The 23,478-nt window shown below is 32.4% G+C and overlaps 2 protein-coding genes across 7 annotated transcripts in view; both read left to right on the top strand.

Annotated features, from left to right (window-relative positions):
• LOC148609242 (uncharacterized) overlaps nt 1-9,168 on the top strand; it is a 19,274-nt gene extending 10,106 nt beyond the window's left edge. For 2 of the 6 annotated variants that reach the window (XM_088596367.1, XM_088596364.1), the window contains 4 exons: nt 1,238-1,411; nt 1,851-1,929; nt 4,019-4,169; nt 6,853-9,168. In XM_088596367.1, coding sequence (XP_088452493.1) covers nt 1,238-1,411; nt 1,851-1,929; nt 4,019-4,169; nt 6,853-6,885 — 437 coding nt within the window. In that variant the 3' untranslated portion in view covers nt 6,886-9,168. The other 4 variants (XM_088596365.1, XM_088596366.1, XM_088596369.1 and 1 more) reach the window with 4 other exon arrangements.
• LOC148609241 (uncharacterized) lies at nt 8,631-23,478 on the top strand. The gene is made up of 9 exons (XM_088596363.1): nt 8,631-8,769; nt 9,733-9,906; nt 11,917-12,029; nt 12,496-12,646; nt 13,591-13,704; nt 19,289-19,471; nt 20,450-20,611; nt 21,202-21,271; nt 22,859-23,478. The coding sequence occupies exons 1-9, from the start codon at nt 8,706-8,708 to the stop codon at nt 23,211-23,213; spliced, it is 1,386 nt and encodes a 461-aa protein (XP_088452489.1). The 5' UTR covers nt 8,631-8,705; the 3' UTR covers nt 23,214-23,478.

Below are 23,478 nucleotides of genomic sequence, written 5' to 3'. Positions count from 1 at the left end.
TTATTATACGGCGAAAAGATATTTATTTGTCTATATAGTACTATAATACAAGTTTTCCTTGTAAGTTTTTTTTATTATAAGAATAGGTCCTGATGACGTCAAATATATGTACCTTAAACTCTTCCGAAACTTTGAGATATCAAAATATATGTATGAGCCTATCTGAATAGGCTAGAAAATCAGGATCAATTTGAACTCGCCTCGGGTATTTTCGGCAAAATTACATGTATTGGACTTTGAAAGTTTAATAAAAATAAATTTTGCTTGATATTTTGTGAAGTTTATTTTGTCAGATAATTTCTTCTATAATCAGATGACCCAAAATAGATTTTGTAATTAGGTTTAGATTAGTTTGAATAGGTTAATTTTAGTCCCATGGCCTTTAATTGTGTTTAAGCAACCCGTAGAAGACTACTTATTAATTATGAATAACAATCTCAGAATATTAATGCATATGAGACTTCGACGTGTTATCTTTAAACAATCCTAATTTTAGGGATTTGATACATCGCATCTACCCAAAAGAACTTGAGATAAAGGATACTACAGACACTGTGAAGTCAGCCTCATGTCTTGACCTACACTTAGAAATCGATGGTAAAGGAAAACTATTGACCAAACTTTACGACAAACGTGATGACTTTTCATTCAGAATCCTTTCATATGTGGCAACATCCCTTCGGCTCCAGCGTATGGAGTGTTCATATCACAACTCATACGTTATGCCAGAGCTTGCCAAAACTACGCAGACTTTTTGTATCGCGCTAGAACTCTAACAAATAGGCTTCTGGAACAGGGTTATGTTGCTACACGATTGAAGTCATCACTACAGAAGTTTTATGGTCGTCATCATGAACTCGTGGATCGTTATGGTGTATCCATCAACACCATGAAAACTGATTTATTCAACCGGTCATAGTTTTCCTTTCCTCGTTTGTCTACCCCGGACTTGACTTTTTATGAGCAACACGGCGGGTGTTTCTAGAAAAGCAAAGGACGCTTACCCTACCGGTGCACCTGGTCCATGCTCCCAGTTTTTAGTGGAGTCCGAGTTGCTCCTTTTCTTTTGTTACTTTGTATGTATGATTTTAGTTACTTTATGTTCTTTGTTGTGTATGTCTGTTTTCCATGTCTGGTCTTTGTCCCTGGATTACATTCTTTTGATTACCGCTATAACCTTGGTTTCCTTGATTACTCTTTCGAAATGCAAATTTAAAAGTGTATAAGACTTTTTTAGTGGGATATCCAGAATACTGTTTGGCTGTTAATGTAGGTGAAGGAGGACATATGACAATGCATTATAGAAAATGTTCAGACCAACTTCCATCCCTCTGTACGAACAAGGAATCGGTTCAGATTGAAGATACTTGTGTGACCACTAATCAGTCATCTAGTAAATCTGATATGACAGGTGAGTGTGACGTGAAAGACTTGATATAAGAATAAAAGATATATCATCTACTTCGGTAAAACTAGCGTGAAAAAAACTTAAAAGGTCACATACACAGAAAATATTTTTTGTTAGAATCTCATAATAAATGATCGGCAAATTAAATAGCTCGCAGATTGCAGCCAGATACAAATTATGTCACTTATATAGCTTCGTATGTAACATTTTACCAGAAGAATATTACAAAAAATACAACTGGTATAGATATTGTAAATTCCGGAATATTGTACACGTTTCAATGAATATACTCACATCTACAACATTAACCCTAAAAACTTGGAAAGATCTAAATATAATGGCAAATTTCCGTTATTTAGTCAATTATTTATTCCCTCCTGAAAAAAAGTAAATAATTCTACAGATTTCAAGATGAAATAAAATGTTTTTGTGCTATTTTCAGTTAATGTTTCTGTTGGCTTATCAGTCACTGTGGTTTTCATCATTGTTGTCAGTATATTTGTTATTTTACACTGTGTCCGGTAAGTTGTTTTAGAACCTGGAAACTTTAGAGGTGGTCTTTTTCTTCTTAGTTTTATTTCAGTAATGTTCACATTTAATTACGTTTATGAAGGACTTCAACTCCATGATATGGGGTGGCATATTGTTGAATTACAGCAATAGAAACGTACAACACACTTCTGTTTAACTGAATAATGAATTGTCTATATGTAAAAATAAATTATCACACTATTACACTCTTTTTTGCAAATAAGAATTATTGCAATTACAGGAATGGAGTCAATTGAAGAACCAGAATAGAATTACTGATCCTGCATAACTATCATTTATGATCGGTAGTGTTTAAATCGAGTACGCTAGTTAGGATTTTTAATCTTTTTGGGCAAATTATGTCTCATACTTTGTGCGGATTACAGCATTGGATCTGCCAGGCAAAATATTAAGTTATTTCTTAATCAAAGCTTCCAAACACCAGTTATTTGTTTTTCGATTCAAGTATACATGCATTATATTTATTTATATTTTAACGTACTTTCGGCATACACGAAACCTGTTTTGTTAGAGTAACCAATCTTTATCCAACACATGGTATGCTTTTGTATATATAAAAGCATTTAGTGTTCATTTTTTTCGTACAGAAAAATTACTCTGCGTCAGTATATTTTTAAGTACAACAGCGGTCAGGTTTTTGCGTTTTTTATACTATTGTAACAGAAATATATTTTTTCCGTTGATATTATAACCCAATAACCAACTTTATATTGTGCACTTTTAAAAACCATGGTCTAAGATAAAGATTTAATGTTGTACCATAATTTGATGTCACAAAAATAAACCGTTCATTTTCTATAGAAGTAGATCATGTTTAAGATACGCATATAAACGTTAATCTACTATTACAACATGTAAAAGGGAGGATTCCCCTTGATTTATTTATATGGACAACCTGCAAATACACAATATTAGGCTACTTTATGCATGATTATTTAACTGTGAAAATATAGGGTTTTTCGTCGTGGTACGTATTAGTGCCGTAAATATTGTTTTCTACACATGAATACATATTCTGTGAATACATTTTTAGATATAATGATATAATAATGAATGTGCAGTAATAAGATTTTTAGAGGGCTAGGATGCGACACCTACCACCAATAACACACACACACACACACACACACATATATATACAACGTCTCAGAATGTGACGACTCTATTTGCTACACTGCTCCATCGGATCAAATTGATACAGGGAAGATATATAAACGTATGGAAAGGTCTGAAAAAATCCCAACGATGTTAGAACTGTCAAATTGGCGATGCAAATTTTTGGTCGTTCCCTCCACGGGACTCGAACTCGTCCCGCTGTGATATCTATGGCAACACCGCCTGCACAAAGTCCAGCGCCATAGACCACTCGGCCAGCTAGGCTATAGCCAGTTCTAACATCGTTGGGAATTTTTCAGGCCTTACTAAACGTTTACACTATCTTCCCTGTATCAATTTGATCCGATGGAGCAGTGTAACGAATAGAATCGTCACATTCTGAGACGTGTTTATATATATATATGTGACAAAATGATAATTTGTATACAGAGGTATACATCTGTCAATAAAAATCCAACACGATCAGATTTTCACGATATCTTTATGTATTCACATCACTAGCGCTTTCATGGCTGCTGCCAATCTTCAGGTGACATTACATAGCGACAACGTAGTTAATGGTAACGTTATACATATAGTGACGTTATAATAGTATAAGCGGAGTTAAATATTAACGTCAAAAATGTTAAAATAAAAGAAAGAAATAAGAGGACATGAAAAATGTTAATGTCCATTCAATTCCGATTTAAATTTACGAATAAATATCATTTCTTTGGTCTCACGTAAATCTTTATCATTGTCTCTCAGTTTGTAAAATGGGAAAATTTTTAAATCGTCCATCGTTGCATTTATCTAAATGCTCACTGACGGGACAAAATCTGTAATTTGGATCTCGGACCTGTTGTCGATGGACTCTCGTTCGATCAATGACCCTGTCGCCTGTTTGACCAATATATATTTCTTCACATTTGCTACATTTTATGCAATAAATTCAATTTGCAGTTTTACAGTTCATGTCCTCGTTTGCGGAAATAGTGATTCCATCCCTTGTAGTGATCGAGTGTCCTTCGTGTATGTAGTCGCAAGTGTTGCAAGTTTGTCTTTGTATTTCGATATATTGAAGCGTTTTTCGGCAGGGCCGAAACGGGCACTTGTAAGTATACGTTTAAGGTTTTTCGATTGACGTTCGCTTTGTATTATTTTTTTCTTTGTTGATATGGACCTTTTGTGATTCGCTTTGTGCTATAATTGGTAAGTTTGCTCTTGCTATTTCAAAAAATATTCGCATTACATGGGTTGTGGGTTATTACAAAGGGTATTACGGAGTTGTCTGGTTCATTTCTAGCGTTGACTGTTAGAAGTTCGTTTCTTGGAATTCCTTTTGCGCGTACGATTCCATGTTTAATTAATTGTTTGGGATATTTCTGTTTAAGTAAGAATATTTCTAATTCCTTTAAGCGTTCATTTCTAGTGTTTTCCTCGCTTATCACAGTACATATTTTCCGCGCGAGACAGTAGGGGATGGATGACACGATTTGAAACTTAAATATTGATGCGTGTCTGTACTCTTGTAAAAAATGTCGGTTGAAATATCTCAATTTCATATTTGCCTCCATGCTGTCAAGTAAGCAGAAAAGGTAAAAATATGGATTTTCAGTATTATTTATTCAAGTACATTTTGTGAAGAATTTCTACAATCATCGTACCATTAGCGTAATGATTTTGGAAGCCTTAATTTCCAAGCTTCGCAACGGTATGCAACTTTAAGATGTCATTTGTCCTGGGAATTCACAGTGAGACTTTGAAAATTACTTTTTTTAACATGTAAAGTAATGGAAACGTTAGAAGTAGTTAGTGAGACCATAAATTAAAATATGGCATATTTCAGAGAAATGCATAATTTGAGGAAAATTGCCTTTCCTGGTCATTATTTCCATTTTCCCATAAAATCAGTATAGTGATATTGGTAATCTGGATATATTTTAAGAGGTGCATTATGCAAGGTATTTTAAAATACAACATAGCAACAAGATTTTTATCAGTAACATTGACTCGTAACTTGACGTCATCCATGAAATACATAACGTCACTGGTATTCAAAGTACTCAAATAGTCACACAGCACAGACTTAGAATCACACAGTAATGAAATAGGTATGATATAAATTGTTGATATCTGTTCTTTTTTCATAATTATAAATGATATTTACTATAACAACTTCTTGAATTATCATAGGTATCAATTTGGTTTGACAAGTTAGTTAAAATTGTAATTTTTCACTAATTTAAGGAAAATATCACTGAGGGACATGATATAAAAATGACCATTTCTTTTTAGTCCTATGTCTGATTTTGATAGTTTTGGTCTTATTAGACCCACAATACCACAAGCTTTCATAAAATGTAAAAAAAGAAAAACATAAAAACTCATAAAATGTTTTTTAGGTCTCACTAACCACTACCGGGCCACCCCCCAAAAACACCAAAAACCCACTGAACCTGCACTAAGTCCAGTGCCCTAGACCACGGTACTTAGTGCAGGTGGTGTTGCCATAGATGTCACAGCGGTACGAGTCCAAGTCCCGCGGAGGGAACGACAAAAATGTGCTTCGCAAATTTGACATTTTAACATCGTTGGGACCCTTCTATAAGTTTACGTTATCTTCCCTGTATCAATTTGATCCGATGGAGCAGTGTAGAGAATAGAGTCGTCACATTCTGAGACGCTATATATATATAAGGGTCTGAAAAATTCCCAACGATGTTAGAACTGTGACATCTATGGCAACGCCGCCTGCACTATGTTCAGCGCCCTAGACCACTCGGCCAGCTAGGCTCTATAAAAATATAGCTTTCGCTGGCCGGGTGATTCCTCCTCGTAGGATTAATCTAGGGCTGTAACTTAGTACACGATGTATGGTAGTACGGGACAGTTCATCTAGGTGTTATCAGCGGTACGAGTCCAAGTCCCGCGGAGGGAACGACCAAAAATTTGCTTCGCAAATTTGACAGTTCTAACATCGTTGGGAATTTTGCAGACCCTTCTATAAGTTTACGTTATCTTCCCTGTATCAATTTGATCCGATGGAACAGTGTAGCGAATAGAGTCGTCACATTCTGAGATGTTGTATATATATATATCACCTTACTCATTAACTTATTCAAACAATGTACACCGATCCCGCAGATTCGTTGTTTAAATTTGTTTACTCGTAATAAGCATGTTTCATACAATACCTATAATCTGACAATCCATAGCATAATAATATAAAGGATCCCCGATCCACCACCTGGGACGCGCGGGTTTGTTTGTGGCTGCACACATCCCGGGTGATCTATTTACAAATAGAAACATCAAACAAAAACAACAAACAAGTGTCAAACAGCAGTAAAACTGAATAAATTTAATCTAATAGAACAAAATACATAGCAAATGACAAACATTAAAACAATGCAAATGATACTGAAAGACTTCTTCATCAAAGCAATAAAAAGCTGCAGATTTGTAACAGAAATAAGCACCATCATTTATGCGAAGCAACGACCGATTCTAATTTAGCATATGAATCAAAAGAAGGATATTTTTGAAGAGGGTACGTTTTTGCATTCACTTAATGTTCTCTCTTTTGTGTGAAAACCCCTTGTATATGTTACTCTGTTTTCTTATCTTTTTAATACAATAAATTTGTTTTCTTTACAAGAGAATTTATTGAAATTGCTTCGGGTGTTCCTGATCCATAGGTCTTCTGTTCTGTTACTTTGATGTACAATGCTGAATTCTGTACATAAAAGATCTTATCTATTAACTGAAAGAAAATATTTTTCCCATTCATACAGAAAGCGAAACAAAACTCCTATAGTTGGGGATAATGGACCTCAAGAACAAGGTGAGGTTTATGCTGTAGTTAAAAAAAAGTCAAGATGGTCAGTCACGTACAGTGTGGAATTCGAGTGACATGGTGGATTCGAAGCCATCTCATTGTAAAATTGAAGACGTACTCATTAGTTCCCTACCACCTGAGGATGTTTATGATCACACTAACCACTCATCTAAATCACATATTCAAGAAGAAAGGAACTATGATTCAATGGCATGTCTAAACTTAGAATTTGATGCGTGTGAAAATGTGTACAATACTACAAATAATTCAAGAAAAATGAAAATCTTTGTAGAAGATGAATATATAAAAGAAATGCAAACTACCCCTTGAAATATGAAGAACTAATATAACAGATATAAAACTTTGTTGAGACATTGACCTTTGGTGTTAAGATAGTCTTCTGATTGTCAGGTGTATCAATTCTCAAATTGATATCACAGGACATTCACATGCGATTAAAACTGTTCTTTTAGTACTATGCCTATTTACCATGGACTGAAAAAAGGACAGGTAAAATAGTATTGAAGCCAAAATCATGTGAATAAGCAGAATTTAGTGTAAATAATGTGGCCTTTACCAGACATTTACAAAATTACACGTAAAGTGATGCCATGTACTATTTTCAATACCAACCTTTTGAATGAAATTTATATTTTTTGAAAATGAATGAGAAAAAAACACATTTTTAATGTAAAAATGTGTTAGAGAACGAACAAAACAATATGTTTCCCTTATTCGTAATTTTCTCCCATCAAGTGAATTGTTAAGTGTACATATGTATGATGTTATATGTTGTAATGCAATTTATGTTATATATATAGTCAAGAAGGAGGTTCAAGTCTTATTACTTGTGTTTGATCCAATTTCCGCTGTTGTATTGACAATAAGATATGTTTTAAATAGATAAACCAGAAGATAATTTCTATTGTAGTTTGACCCTAAAAAACAAGTAAATGGTTCACGATAAAAATATTCTTAACCGCCTGCTTCACAATAGTATTAATTGGTAATTTTTATAAAGTTTGTCAAAAATAATAATAATAAATGACATTAGATACAACATCTTATATGAACTTTTGTTGCCTTTGGCATTTTCTGACAAAATGTTTATCAACTCAATGGAGTATTAATTCGCATCCTTTTTCTATCGCGCTACACTTCCTATTAGGCTTCTGGATCAGGGTTATGTTGCTACTGAAGTCATCACTACAGACGTTTTACGGTCGTCATCATGAAGTCGTGGATCTTTACAGTGTATCCATCTGTACCATGAAAACTGGTTTGCTCAGTGTATCATAGTTTACCTTTCCTCTTTTGTTACTTTTATTTTGTATGTATTATTTTAGTTACTTTATGTTCTTTGTTGTGTTTATCTGTTTTCTATGTCTGGTTTTTGTTCCTGGATTAAATTCTGCTGATTTTTTGCTAGAATCTTGGTTCTCTTGATTATTCTTTCAATACTTTTTGTTGTTACCATCATTATATTTATGGAACTAAAAATGTTATTTAGGAAAAATGTTGTAGAAGCATATTTTGATGGACTAATATAAATGAATTGTTAACGGTAAATTATTTTTGTTGAACATACGTAATGTCTAACAAACATTTTCTCAGGGCCCATTTATACAACGTATATGTAAACTTGATACAAAATTGCATCATATAAGAAAAGATATTTTGATACATAGAAATTTTATCCTACTTGAGATAATATGTCAGCAATATCCGGCGACACTTGTTTTAAGATTTCACCGATACGTACATGTTTGATATTTTCAGCTTAACGTTAGTTATATTAGACATACTAAGATGTTAGAGAGTAGTGTTTACATATTTATATACGTTTTGTTATGTACGGAATTTTTACCCATGAGTAAGTAATGTATGTTTTTCTAACGACGCGATTAATGATAAAAATATTTTTTTATGTAGAGACAAACAGTTTCATATGTATTAGTTGTTACTTTTTAATGTACATGTAAATAAGAGATTTCGATCAGGGTTTACGATAGACACTTATTTCATAGGGTAGTTCAAATGATACAAAATACTTTTGTCACGCTTTAGCACATGTAACATATAATCACGGGTACATACAATCAATGAAAATTCGTCTTCGGAAACAATAGTTCTGTTATCGCTAAAATTATCTATTTAAACAAGTCATCTTGTGAAAGAAAAAGTATAATTTTATACGATTAATGAATTTTGTGGAAGTGTTTATTAATGTAAGTTTAATCTTTTTTATTTCAATAAAAGATATGCAAATGTTTTATTATATTTTTTTATTTAGTGCATTTTTCGAACAATTACTTAATCATCTATGAAACTGTTCAATCATCAAACTCACGACTTCTTGTTTTGAATAGACATTTTTGTATCCATCTGCACCATGAAAACTGATTTGTTCAACGTGTCATAGTTTTTCTTTCCTCTTTCGTCTACTCCGACTTTACTTTTTATGAGCAACTCGGCGGGTGCTTCTAGAAAATCAGAGGACGCTAACCCTACCGGTACACCTGGTCCATGCTCCCAGTACTAGTTTTTAGTGGAGTGCGAGTTGCTTATTTACTTTTGTTACTTTGCATGTATTTTTTAGTCTCTGTTATGTTTGTCTGTTTTCCATGTCTGGTCTTTGTCCCTGTATTACATTCTTTTGATTTCCACTAGAATCTTGGTTCCCTTAATTACTTTTTTCTAGGGTTTCAGAATATCTACATGGTTGTTAGTTACTTATATTGACATATCATCAAATTTGAACTGGCGTTTTCGTGTTTTTCGCAACATATTATATATTCGGTTTCCTTCGTATACTTATTCCCGACTTTTACAACAGGGAATGCAAAGGAAATGGAAAGTAGTTATATTTACAACGGAAATTTTACATGGAAAGAGTCGAAGAGGAAATGTACCATGATAGGCCTTAACGACAAGGTCAATATGATGTCAGAATCAGTAACAGCTTGGGTTGATGTAGCGGCGGTCTATACGCCATGGGTGGAATATAAAGGTATATCAAGTATAAAACTAAACATTTAAAGTTATGTTAGACACGTCAACCCCTGAGTTGACATTTTTTGTATATTTAAATGTATTTGGTCATTTGTTTTAAATGATGAATTGACGAACATATACTCAATATGGAAATTTGATATGAAAAGGACTAAAAGTGCTTTCAAAAATATGAATGAAAACTAAAGCTTTTCTGAAACATATCAATATTGCATAAATTGTGGATTGAAAATTTTCTATACATTTTGCATGAACAAACCCACAAACCAACGAGTCTCACTATATCTCCAAATCGAAGTAATTAAATTTTTTAGACAAAGTCAGACGCATGCATTGTACCACTATATACTATATATATCACTCCGCCTGGTGATAGTCATAAATTCGACTTCCGGTGGTCAATATTAGTGACAAATATTTTATGGCTACTGTACAAACTTATTAATGTCATAACAATTATATTAGCAGACTGGATCCGGCATTGTGATTTTGTACCAAAATTATTTCTGTTTCAGTACATTAACTTAATATGGAATTAGACAACGTAATTTTTACGTTAAAAACGTGCTTTTTTATGGAGAGAAAAATAAGCAGTTCAGTTTTATAATTTAATTTTTTTCGTATATAGGATAGATAGTTAACCTATACATATTTTTACCTGGACTCCATTTTATGAATGAGGTTCATTCGATAACGGTTACCGGTATATATGATATTACATTCCTTATAAATACGTACGGACGGCAATTATCTAAAAAATATATATTAAAAACATACAGAATCGCTAAGTTTATAGACATCGGTAAAATGCTAAATACCGGTAGTATAATTACTAAAAAAAAAAACTGAATGTGATCTAGACTTATTGTCTTAGATAGATTTTTCATGGTTTCTAATGAATATATAACTGCATCAGATTTATTTGGTAGGCATGACAGAAAAAATAAGTGTTTTAGCGACGTATTCTACATTCGACTAAAGCACGTTTTAAAAAGAACCATTAAATTGTGCTGTTAATTTTCTTTAAGTTTCACAAACAATGAATATTGGTTAAAAATGTCTCGGGAACTAAAATAAATCATTTGTAGGAAAAGTAGCACGTATTACTTCAAATAAAAGGATAATTCTTGCGGCACATTGTCGGATTTTCTTGATGCTAAAACAAAATCATGATTACAATTAAATTTCTAACGTTTGCATAGTGACTATGAATATTTGTCGCTCTAATTCACTACAGGATATCACATTAATGATTTTCATTTTATCGCATTTAGTAGTGAATGAGAATCATAAGAGGAAGTGACATTTTGTTAAAAATAAGACAATTATATTAATAATTTGAGAGGCTGGGGACACACTTTATTGTTCATATCTACTCAAATAACACATCACAAACAAACAAAAACCAGATTCAACAGAGAATTATATTGTTAGTTAATTATAAGTTTATACTGTCACAGTTATTTTTTTTATTTTATTTATTTTTTGTTTGTTTGTTTGTTTGGTTTTTGTTGTTTTTTTGTTGTTTTTTTTTGTTTTTTCTTTGTTTTTTTTTTGTTTTTTGTTTTTGTTTTAATTTAGCAGACGGCGCAGTTTAAAAAAACAAATAATTCAATATTGTTTTCTATCAAATTTTGGTTATCATATTCATGTATTTCTTTAAGGGCTTAACAGATGACAAGTCGAGAATGGATCTTTGTTTTAGCATTGTAAAGTATGGCAAGCCTTTTTTTTATTTTTCGACACACAAGATATTTCATATAATATATCAGCTAATATATTCCATGAATATCATATAAATTTGCATAAATAAGCTATCTTTTATGACCATTCTGAACAAAAGCTCCAGCACGCATTCTGTTGTTAAGCAACTAGTTATACACAAATGTATAGTCAATTTTTCAAAATGCGTTGTCTATTAAAAGTCAAATTAAATTCCTGTACAATTGACTTTCACGCACAACTTTGGTGAAAGTGAAAGCGCCATTAAATCCTAAATATGTTTTAGGTTGCTTCACATTCAGCAATACCAATGTACTCGAAATGACAACATATAGATCAGAAAATCTTTTCCTGTTATGTTTAGAAAAATGTACAGAATATCAATTCTTTGGCTTGCAGGTATAAAACATATATATGTGATAAGATCAAATGCTTGGGCAAGATGAACGCTAAATCAGTAACACTGAAAATCTGTTCAGAATTTAACTAACTTTTATATACAATACTTCAGATATTAATATAAAGAATAAACAAAACCTAAACAAGTTAAAAGACAGATGATTTACATGTACAGTTGCATCAATAGAGTTTTATACCGTGCAGTGTTCAAGCAAGGCAAACATCTATATCTTCGGTCTAATATATACATTTTTTAACAATAATTATAAGCATGCTTTTTGTCATTTTTCTCTTGACTTGGAAACCGATGTTGCGAGTAACATTTCATTATATGATAATATACGATGTTTCGGATAATAGTATTACACTTGTCTCTTTGTTCATTCTCATGATAACTGTACAGAGATCATGTTATAATTCTCTGATACACAATTACTCATAGTATCGTTTACGCAATTATTCAAAGGACTCAACTTGTGCATGCTTGAAGTCAGCAGACACCATTAGCTCTGAATTTGTCGAACGTTTGTGTCAACAAACAAGCATAAAAAGATGCAATGGTGATACAAATGCTCTATGTGGATCGAACATTAAAGATTTCGTGATGTACGAAAAAGGTAAGAACAAATATACTTTCAACATAACAAGACATGTCTTGACCCCGAATTATATCATTATTTATCTACCCTATTTATGAAATCTTGCAGTATTCCAAATTTAAAAATATATATAAAACACTGAGGCTTCATCCCTTGCATTGCATATGGGAGAGCCTCTTGGTGATGGATTTGACTTTCTCTTTCGATAAGTTTGGCTTTGAGTACTTCTCGTATACAATTAATATTTTTATAAAGATCTTCCTTGACTTTAATGGTGGCGATGAGAGGTTACTCCTTGAAACACGTGTACAGCATATCAACATTTACAATATATAAAACTGTTTGTTTTTTTTTATAAAAATCAACGAACTCGGACATTACCAGCAAGAAATAACAACAACGACAAAAAATAAATTGAATTTGTAATCAATATTATCACAAATTAAAGATAATTATGAATATTTATATCTTTAATCTTTCGATCAAACGTCCAATCATACCGATATATCAAGCTTTCACTGCTTGTACGTACAAAGATCAGATGATCATGCCATGTTGAGTTGCATATGGTAAAAAAGAACTATTCCGATATATTGATAAAGTCCATGACAAAAGTCTTAAAAGTTTGAGTATTTTACCCTTCAAAAACAAAGCTTTTCTTCATAAAGCTTGTCTTCAAAATTTTGAAAATAAAAACAATAATTTACATACGTGTAGGTCGTGTAATTTCGATACGTTGAATTTAAATTCAAAAAGTGCGTTAGCTTTTTAGACACAAAATACAACAATATAAATCTATAACCCTGTCATTTATGAGTTTAGTCATTAGTTATTCTTACTTTTTATCTTTCTTTTTAAAGGATATAAGTTCGTAATACTACTTTTTCAATCGACCCAATTTATTGTTGTTTTTTTTTTACATGGAATGGATAAACTAACTTTTGTTGTTTTGTTATTTTCAGTTGATTTAGCTAATTATTCAGGCGTAGGAAATTGCATGACTGTAAAATTCAGAAATGGAAAATATTACCAACCAACACACTGTAACAATTTATATTTTCATGTGTGTCAAGAATGTAAGTACTTAAGTAACGCCTGTCTTGCACTTATATGCTCAATATGGCTGCCTAGTGCATGCACTATTAGGTTTATAGAACACTTAAAAGAGATATCGACGGAAGCCAACGTCAATGATTGTTCAATTACAATTCTCTACAGAAATAGGAAGACTTTCCCATGTAGTGACTCATCTTGAGTTTCAACAACATTTAGATAGAAAAAGAACGGATATGTTGAAACGTAACAATTGCACTACCTAAATACAAAAACAAATATTAAATACTTTCAGAGATCACCAAAATAAGTGTAAACACACTTTTCAGTAAGCTCTGAAAAGTTCCGACGTCAAAACGATAAAATCCACGACACCTGAACGAAGGCAAATCTTCAAAATAAAAATATAAAGTATTACAACGACACAAAGACACATTAATGACTGGCTGTGAACAGGCGTATGAAATCTGCGGTGGTTTAAACTAGTTTTGTAAGGCCTTTACCATCCCTTTTAACGTAAGGTCAAAATGAACTGAAACAACAAACACACCATGAAATTCATTCAATAATACACCCAATTGAATACTTCATCATAAACCAAAAAGACAATTGAGAAATCCACTTAAAGACCGCTCACAGTTACTGAAAGCAAGCTCAGAACATATTAAAGACTGACAATACTATCAAAGCTGGATTGTTAGTAGTGACGTCAAGTACTAAATAGGCAAGTTTCGATGTAGTGCGATACTAGACAATGACTTTTTACGCAGGGATGCAATTATGGGTCGAATATTTCTATTTGTGAAAACAAGGTTCAAAGAGTAGACAATAGTTTGAAAATCGTATCCTTTACCAATAAATCTATCAAGGGCAGTCAATAAACCGTAATAAATAGGGGAATAATACCATTTTTAATAATGAACCTTCAAGTGCTATTATATTTTTTTTTTACTTTTTATTTTTTTATTCAATAAGATACATATATACATAACAGACAGTTTAAACTACATGAAGAACATCACATGTTGTTTACTTAAACCGCATCATTCCGTACATACAAACAACCAGCTTAATAATGAGGTATATGCTTTATCCTATTGGGTTTATTAAAAATACAGTAAATAAGAGGTGAAAAAAGGAATAATTTGATCTAAAAAAAAACAAAAAGTCTGGCTGAATGTTTACAACATTGGGGTCATTAGGTTGCATTCAAAAATCTATAAGAGTTCTAAATTTTTTTCAAAATTTTTCACACGTTTGTTTTTCGCAGCTATCATTTGTTCAATATTATACATATACTTCATTTTTTCTAACATTCCTTGCACATTTAATGGTTTATTATAACACTTCATACTGTAAATATGATATTTCATCCAAAGAATAATATTATTTATTATTTTGTGGATCACCTTTACAACATTGTTTAATATTACCAAACAAAAATATGATTTTAGTGAATGCTATGCTTATACCATTATGAAGGAGCCATTGATCAATTTCTTCAATAAAATCCTGTACGTGTTCACATTCCCATAACAAATGTTCAATAGTTTCTATTCCTGAATTACAGAAAGAACAAAATAGAGAGGAGGCATTGTCAACTATATTGATAAATTTGTTGGTTGTCAAAATCCTCTGATTAATTCTGTACTGGAACCAATGCAGTTTTGTGTTTTGTGTAACGACAAATGGAAGTTTATTAAAAACTTTCCAATTCTCAGTATCTACATTTAAAATTGTGCTCCACTTGGTGTTCCCTGTAGATGTACAATCATTTCTATTTAAAATACCATACGTATCTCTTGAGCCCTTCTGACTCTTTAACATAGTTTTCACATGTGATGGAATGAAAGGAGATGCTAGTTTGTAGCTTTCCTTTGTAAACTGCTTACTTATCTTTGATGTCAGAGACATAATACTATTGTATTTCATTATATTCAAATTTACATCAAAAATATTTTGTAATTCGTCGTGTTTCAAAAAAGAACCATCTTCTCCAACCAAATCATTAACATAATGAATACCTCCATCAAGCCAATTCTTATAAAGAATTGGTCGTTGTCCAACTTTAAACAAATTATTCATCCAAAGGGGACTGGCTAAAAAATATTCCCATTTCATTTTTTATCTTTCTCTCTCTCCATTACCATTTCCCATGACAACAGAACATCTCGCCAAAAATCAATTTTAATATTTTCTCTGAAATGAGATATATATGCTGATCCACAGGTGAACAATTTTTTTTCTTTGTCTACCTGTGATAAGAAAATATTTTGCCAGTTTCCTTCATTTCTAAAAAGTCTCCTTATCCATGTACATTTCATGGCTTGAATAAAAGCATTTACATTGATCATCTTAAGGCCTCCTTCTTCATAGCATTTTTGTAATACATCTTTCTTAATTTTATGAACAGGTGAATTCCACACAAATGTATAAAAAATGTCGTTTATATTTTTCACCATATCATCCCTTGGGTTTGGGAGTGACATTATAAAATGATTCAAAATTGGTAACAAAAGTATTTTAACAACTGTTATTCTACCAATTACTGTGATATTTTGTTTTGACCATTGATTTATTATACTTTTGATCTTTCTGATATTTTCATCATAATTTTGTTTTATCATCTTATCCAGGTCGACCTCAAAATTAACACCTAATAATTTGAAAGATGTAACTCCCCAAGAAAGATTTTTCTCTCTACATAAAACCTCTTTAGAATACTTTTTGCTCCCAATCCAAACAACTTGAGTTTTTGAAAAGTTGATGTTAAGTCCCGAAATCTGGCCAAACCAATCAAGTTCATGTAATGCCTGGTTCAAGGAATCTTCCGAACCATCTAAAAGTAAATATGTATCGTCTGCAAATTGGGACAATTTATGTTCAAGACTTTGATTCCCTTTATGTCATTGTTCCTTCTAATTTTCATACCCAAAATTTCAGCACATAAGATAAATAAGTGCGGTGACAAGGGGTTCAATTAAGAAAAACTCTGAAAGATTCCCACTCTGAATAACAGCGGAGTTTATGTTATTGTATAAAACTTCTGTCCATTTTATAATAGAATCCCCAAAGTTAAAGAACTTTAAAACATTTTTAAAAAATCTCCATGGAATGGAATCAAAAGCCTTTTCAAAATCGATTAACAATAGAAGGCCAGGTATATCATTTTCTTCACTATATTGCATAATGTCATAAATAAGTCTAATATTCTCCCCAATATATCTTCCACTGATAAATCCAGTCTGATCAGTATGTATAAGATTACTCAAAACAGTCTTAAATCTCATAGCTAAAGCACCAGAACAAATCTTATATACTGTGTTCAATAAAGATATGGGTCTCCAATTCTATAAAAAAAATTCTTGGTTTATTTCCCTTAGGTAGACAGGTAATAATGTCCTGTTTTTGTGTGACAGATAATTCTCATTTAATGATCTAACAACAAAATATTTTAAATCCTTCCAAAAAAACTTAAAGAAGTCAATAGATAACCCATCAGAACCTGGAGTTTTATTATTTTTCATACGTTTTAATGCCAGACCAGCTTCATTAACAGTAATCATACCTTCTAAACTGTCTTTTTGATCATTTGTTAACTTTGTAAAATTTACACCATCTAAACCTTGATTAATTTCATCATATACATTAACATTGTCATTGTCTTTTTTCTTATAAAGTGTTTCATAAAATTCCTTAACCTGGTTTAAAATCTCTTTTTGATCTGTAACTATCTCCCCATTATCTTTTTCAACTTTAGGAATGATTTTACTCGTAAAGTTCTTAGATTCTAGACCGCAGAAATAACTTGTTGGCTTTTCCCCTTCCTCTATCCACTGTACTCTAGATCTAACCATTTTACCCTGCAATCTCTCCTTTCTGATATTCTCTAATTCTTGCTTTTTTTGTTCTAATTGCTGTATTGAACCATTATCTAAATTTTCTATTATATATCTTACCTCTTCCTTAAGTTTTTCCCCATTTTTGTTTTTCTCTCTCTTTTTAAAACTTGAATATGAGATGGATTTTCCACGTATTTCCATCAGTAAAGTTTCAAAATATCAATATCTTGTATACTCTCATGATTATAAACTGGAAGACAATATTATGCACAAAACAAAAGTGCTATTATATTTTTGTATCAAAGTTTTGTAGCGGTGAAAAAAAATGAGATAATGTTTTAGAAGTTTGTGATATCAATACCACTGGTGCAAAAGTTTTCTGTAAGAATTTATTGTGTTTATTAAAATCTATCACTTAATGACAAGTACGACCCAAATGGACCAGTTGTGAAATGTAAATACCATAAGAAGGTGCTCCTGGAATTTAGGATGATAGTCGTTGAACTTTTTAATGTATAAGCAAGGCAAAGGACACAAAGTCAGTGTAAGTTTGGCAAGTAATTTGATCAGACTTCAGTTAAATGAGTAATTAAGTGAACCAAGGTTATAGCGGTAATCAAAAGAATGTAATCAAGGGACAAAGACCAGACATGCAAAACAGACATACACAACAAAAAACATAAAGTAACTAAAATTATACATACAAAGTAACAAAAGTAAATAAGCAACTCGGACTCCACACACAGAGTTGGGTGATATGGTATATGGAAAATCGACGATATGATATGAAATGGCATCAATGCATTTGTCATGAGATTTCGTGTCTCCATGATTTGTGGATCTTATAGAATTAAAGAGTAAGCGAAGAAAAAGACTCTGTGGTATCATTAAGATCATATTATTTCAAAGATATGATAATGACCATCATCGAATTTTAAGAACTCGATTCCTATACACAATCCCACTAAGTGTATAAACAACCTTACCTTTCTGCACAACATATTAAAATCATGAAACCATTGCTCCTCCAGTTAATACAAAGTCCTTTTCTGACATTGGTTTATTAATTAAAGTTTCAAGTCCATATGCAGATATTTCATACATTCATAAGAAGAAAGTATTCTGGCCTTCCATTAGTTATGTTCTTTCCTTTTGCCTCCAAATCTGCTTTCGCTGCTAATGCAATCTAAATAAAACCAGTTGTAGTAGTGACGGATTTCAACCATCTTGTTATTTTATACATGTATGTATATATACTTTGTATTTTAAAATTCGTATATCACTGCATTAAATAAATTAATGAAGTAGAGTTTAACTAAAAAAATATTTGAAATTAACTATATTGGAAAGTACACGTAATCATTAATTTTTTACTTTGATTGGTTGTTAGAAATTCCGTCATGATTTGGGGCTGCTTTTGAATTGAAATGAGTAGTATCGGCCAGATGTTATTAAAACAAATTAAATTTCATAATTCTGGCCAATTATTTACATGGTTGTGTTTACTTCTACCCGGAACAAACATACTGACAGAGATGTTATAATTGAACTGAGTGTCTGGTTTACTCAAGCATATTGTATCTCATTCCACAAATGAACTATGATATAATAGTATATGCCGATCAAAATAAGAATCTTAGCGACCGAGTTATTTTTCTTAATCGATCTTGTAACCGTCATTACTGACGTATTATTTGGCGCACTGTACATTATTGTCATGTTAATTTAACCAGGTTTAGTAACAGAATCCTATTTATAATTACAGCATACAACCGTGACATTTTCTCTACTGCCCCTGTCGAAAACGCCATCTGGATTCAAGGGTACCAAAGTTGTAAACAGCCATCTATCATGGCATCCTACCATACCATTCAAAACATTAAGTTTAATTTGGATAAAGTGTATTGGATAGGAAGTATACGACGATATAAGGAAAAACATCCACCAGGTGTGTTGGGGATATTTATAACAATGTCTTCTCTATAAATTCAAGAAAGATAGATTGATGGGTTTACATTTATTGGATGATTGTTTTGTCATAAATCAATAAATTGTGTCTTGATGGAGGGAAAAAACAACAAATTTCCATTTCCAAATTGTTTGCTACAAATGAATAAAATGAATACTTCTTTTTAAAATATTAGTGGCTAAAACATATCGAATATTGTCATACCATAAAAGCAGGTTGGGTAAACTGCCATATATATACATTTTCAAAACGAAATAAGCCGAAAAAGAATTAAATATAAATATATATAAACCATAGTTTGTTGGATATAAATTTAGATGCAAATGATAAAAGAAACAATATCAAACATAAAAAATGTTTATTTCTAACTGGGGTATTCTATTAAAACTTTCCCAAATTCGAAAAAAGGGGAAATTCAAGATCCGTACGAATTGTTCGAATCTACGTATATATAAGTATATTTTTTATGTGTGCATCGAAAATCTTGAATATATATATATACGTCTCAGAATGTGACGACTCTATTCGCTACACTGCTTCATCGGATAAATTGATACAGGGAAGATATGTAAACGTATAGAAAGGTCTGAAAAATTCCCAACGATGTTAGAACTGTCAAATTTACGATGCAAATTTTTGGTCGTTCCCTCGATGGGACTCGAACTTGTACCGCTGTGACATCTATGGCAACACCGCCTGCACAAAGTCCAGCGCCCTAGACTAGCCTAGCTGGCCGAGTGGTCTAGGGCGCTGAACTTTGTGCAGGCGGTGTTGCCATAGATGTCACAGCGGTACGAGTTCAAGTCCCTTAGATATATATGTTATTCATGTCAATAACAAGTTTAAAATTCAACGATATAAAAGTATACAAATGGAATGTTTATGTGGTTTACCGTTCACGTAGACAATCGGTATAATCTTTTGCTAAAACTTATGTTGATATTTGTCTACTTTTAGGTCCTGATCCAAAGTTCTGCGTTGCAGCAACGATCTTACAGGACGGAAAAATCACTAGGTCTGTCAGGTCCTGTACTGACCATTTACCTGCTCTTTGCAAAGTAAAAGCAACTCCAGGGGGTATGAAGAATACAAATAAAAACCAGGACTTGGGTACACAGAGTGAGTACAACATCTTAGGTTCCAGTCTTTAAATGAGAAAAATCAAACAGGAGGTGATTCGTGTATGTCAAGAGCCCACAGAATTTATTTCTGATTTGGAAACAGATACAAACCACACAACCAGTTTTTTGTTTGTCATTTAGTTGCTGCACTTTCATAAGAGAAAATATTATGTATAGATTAAGCAAGAGTTACATTGAAATGGTTGATTTTAGTGGGAATTACAGACCCTCGATGATATATATGAAAAAAAATGGCAGGTGCAATTATTTTTTTTTTCAACTATATAACAAATGTATCACTGTTTATATGAGTTCTTTTACAAAAAAGGGGACAGACCTGAAATGAAAGAATATCGATAATTTACAACAATTTAGAACTATATCAATTATAAACCTTGTAGAGATCATGTTTAATTAAAAAGCCACCTTACTAAGTAAAAAAATTGATCACTGATTTGATGTTTTATGTAACACGATGATCAAGTGAAAAATATGTCAACTTTTGGAAGGATGAATGATAACATGTCCATCTATGAATAGCAATCTGTTTTAAAATCCATGTGATAGTCTCTGCTTATTCGTTTTTAGGTGTGACTGTCATAGTGTTGTCAGTAACCCTTAGTATTGTCATTCTCATTTTCATTGGATTATGTACGCGGTAAGTTTAGAAACATTTATTTAAAGTTGTTATTAATTGCTATTTTACTGATTATAATTAATTTTCAATTTAAATTGTTCGGTGGTTTCGAGGAAGTGTGCTTACATGGCTATCTATAGGTTGTCAGTTAGATCCCTGGCCGAGTAATACCAGACATTCGAATTGGTAATTATTGCTTCTCCATCAAGCACGCGACATATAAGAGATAGCTTGACGACTGGCTCGGAGGCAGAATAATGTGTCAAATTACCCGCGGGCTGTTCCCTCTGTGAAGTCCGGTTTTGCGAGTCGCACTAGTAAGAAACATGATCTGTTCAATTGATCAACATGCATTCTGAAGTGCATGGTTTATCTATTAAAAACTGCACCAAAATCAATATAAATTGGAGGACGTTATTTGCAGGGCAATTATGAATATTGGTAAATGATTATAGGTTAGAACTGCCGAAGTATTAAAACAAAAGGACAAGTAAGTCAATATCCAAAGAGGCCTAACCTAAGTCTACCAATATATACAATGAAGACATGATTAAATACAACTACATGTACACGTGTTAAAACAAATAAAAACAAAACAGCAAAACAAAACTAAGAACTTGCGAGGTGAACTCAAAAAAAATCCGGGAGTTACATTTGGTGCTCTGGAGGGGTAAGCAGCCATCGGCATCCGTCACATTGGGTGCTTTGGAGGGGTAAGCACGTTCTTGTTCGTCATTGGTATCTGTTACATTGGGTTCTCTAGAGGGGTAAGCATGTTCTGATTCGCCAGCGATATCCGTCACATTAACAAGTTAGTTAAGCCTGTTTTAAGTGAGTTTGGTGGATTGTCAATCCGGTAAGTCGTGGAATCTTAGTGAAGATGTCTGGTTTCATCGGTAATATGGAATACTCATGTCGGTCAATCAAATTGTAATTAATGAAGACAATAAAACATTTGTAGTAATGAAATCAATAAACCTTTCACAGAGGTGGTGATTTAATTTTCTCTACATTTTCGGTCAAAGTTGGTACGCGAAAATTAAATCACGCGGAATATTTATGACGACAATTTAGAGTTACTCATCTTTGTCTTATACATTTTCCTGCATGTGCTTCTATTTTTGTTTTGTTTTAGTATCGTTATCTAAACGTGTTTACATCACAGTTTTCTCAGCAGTGTCATTTGTGGTTTCCATTTCCGTTTTTTCTTCGGGTTTTTTACATTCTTTTACATTTTTTTGGTATTGTCTGCTGGGTTTCTGGCTGTTGTTTCAATCTCACTTTTTTCCTAGTTTTTTGCTGCTTCCTGCATGTTTTCTTGGTCTCTTGGGATTCCTGCATATTGTTTGTCAGCTTTTTCTTGTTTCTTGGATTTTCATTATTGTATTTGGTTTTATTCATATTTTTTGTTTTTCTTGCTTTTGTTTTTCTCTATTGTTCCTTAGGTTTCTTGTTTGATGTTTCTGTCAATTTTAATTTCGCATTGGCTCTTTCAATTTCCTGTATATTTTTTCTCTCAGTGTTTCCTTGCAATGTCTCTTTGGTTTGTCCGCTTGAAAGTATGCAAAATTAATAATTATTTAAATATAGTTTGAAATGTTTTTACAGGTTACATATCAACCGGCATTCGGGGAGTGTCGAAAATCAGACAGCAGCTTCACCTGAACGACCTGATGTAGTATACGCACAAGTGAACAAACTTAACCGAAAATCTAGTGGGTCGAATGAAACTGGCAGAAACATTCAAACAACATCCTACGACGTATATGATCATATGGAACGTACATGTAGACCACGTGATCTGGAAGAAAGCAACTATGACACAATGATGAATATAGAAATTAATGAGGAAAACGAAGATATCTACGACCGTACAATCGAGTCAGGAGAACGGAAGATGATCGTAGAGGATAATGCAGAATACAGTCATGTCGAAATTGGTGATGGCACATATGCAATATAGTAATGTAATCTTACGGTTCAAAAGTGGCCATCTTGCTTTGATCACTTCCAGATTGATTGCGTAACAATTGCAAGTGGCTGTAGTACTCAACATGAAATAGTTTCCTGTAAATAAATGTGTGCGCAATGAGATTTACACATTAAAATGGACCATTTGATCCGATGTGGCTGGCAGTTTCCGGAAATAAATATTTTGGAAAATAAATTTTTTGACCTCAGTCCAGATACTTTATGTAGTGAAATGGAAATAAATCACCTCTCTCCGA

This window comes from Perna viridis, chromosome 8 (genome assembly GCF_037379345.1).
Source record: "Perna viridis isolate PV_CMFRI_1.1 ecotype Kerala chromosome 8, ASM3737934v1, whole genome shotgun sequence".
NCBI lineage: Eukaryota > Metazoa > Mollusca > Bivalvia > Mytilida > Mytilidae > Perna > Perna viridis.
The sequence above is the reverse complement of the archived record's forward strand: the minus strand, read 5'-3'. Positions and strand labels throughout refer to the sequence as shown.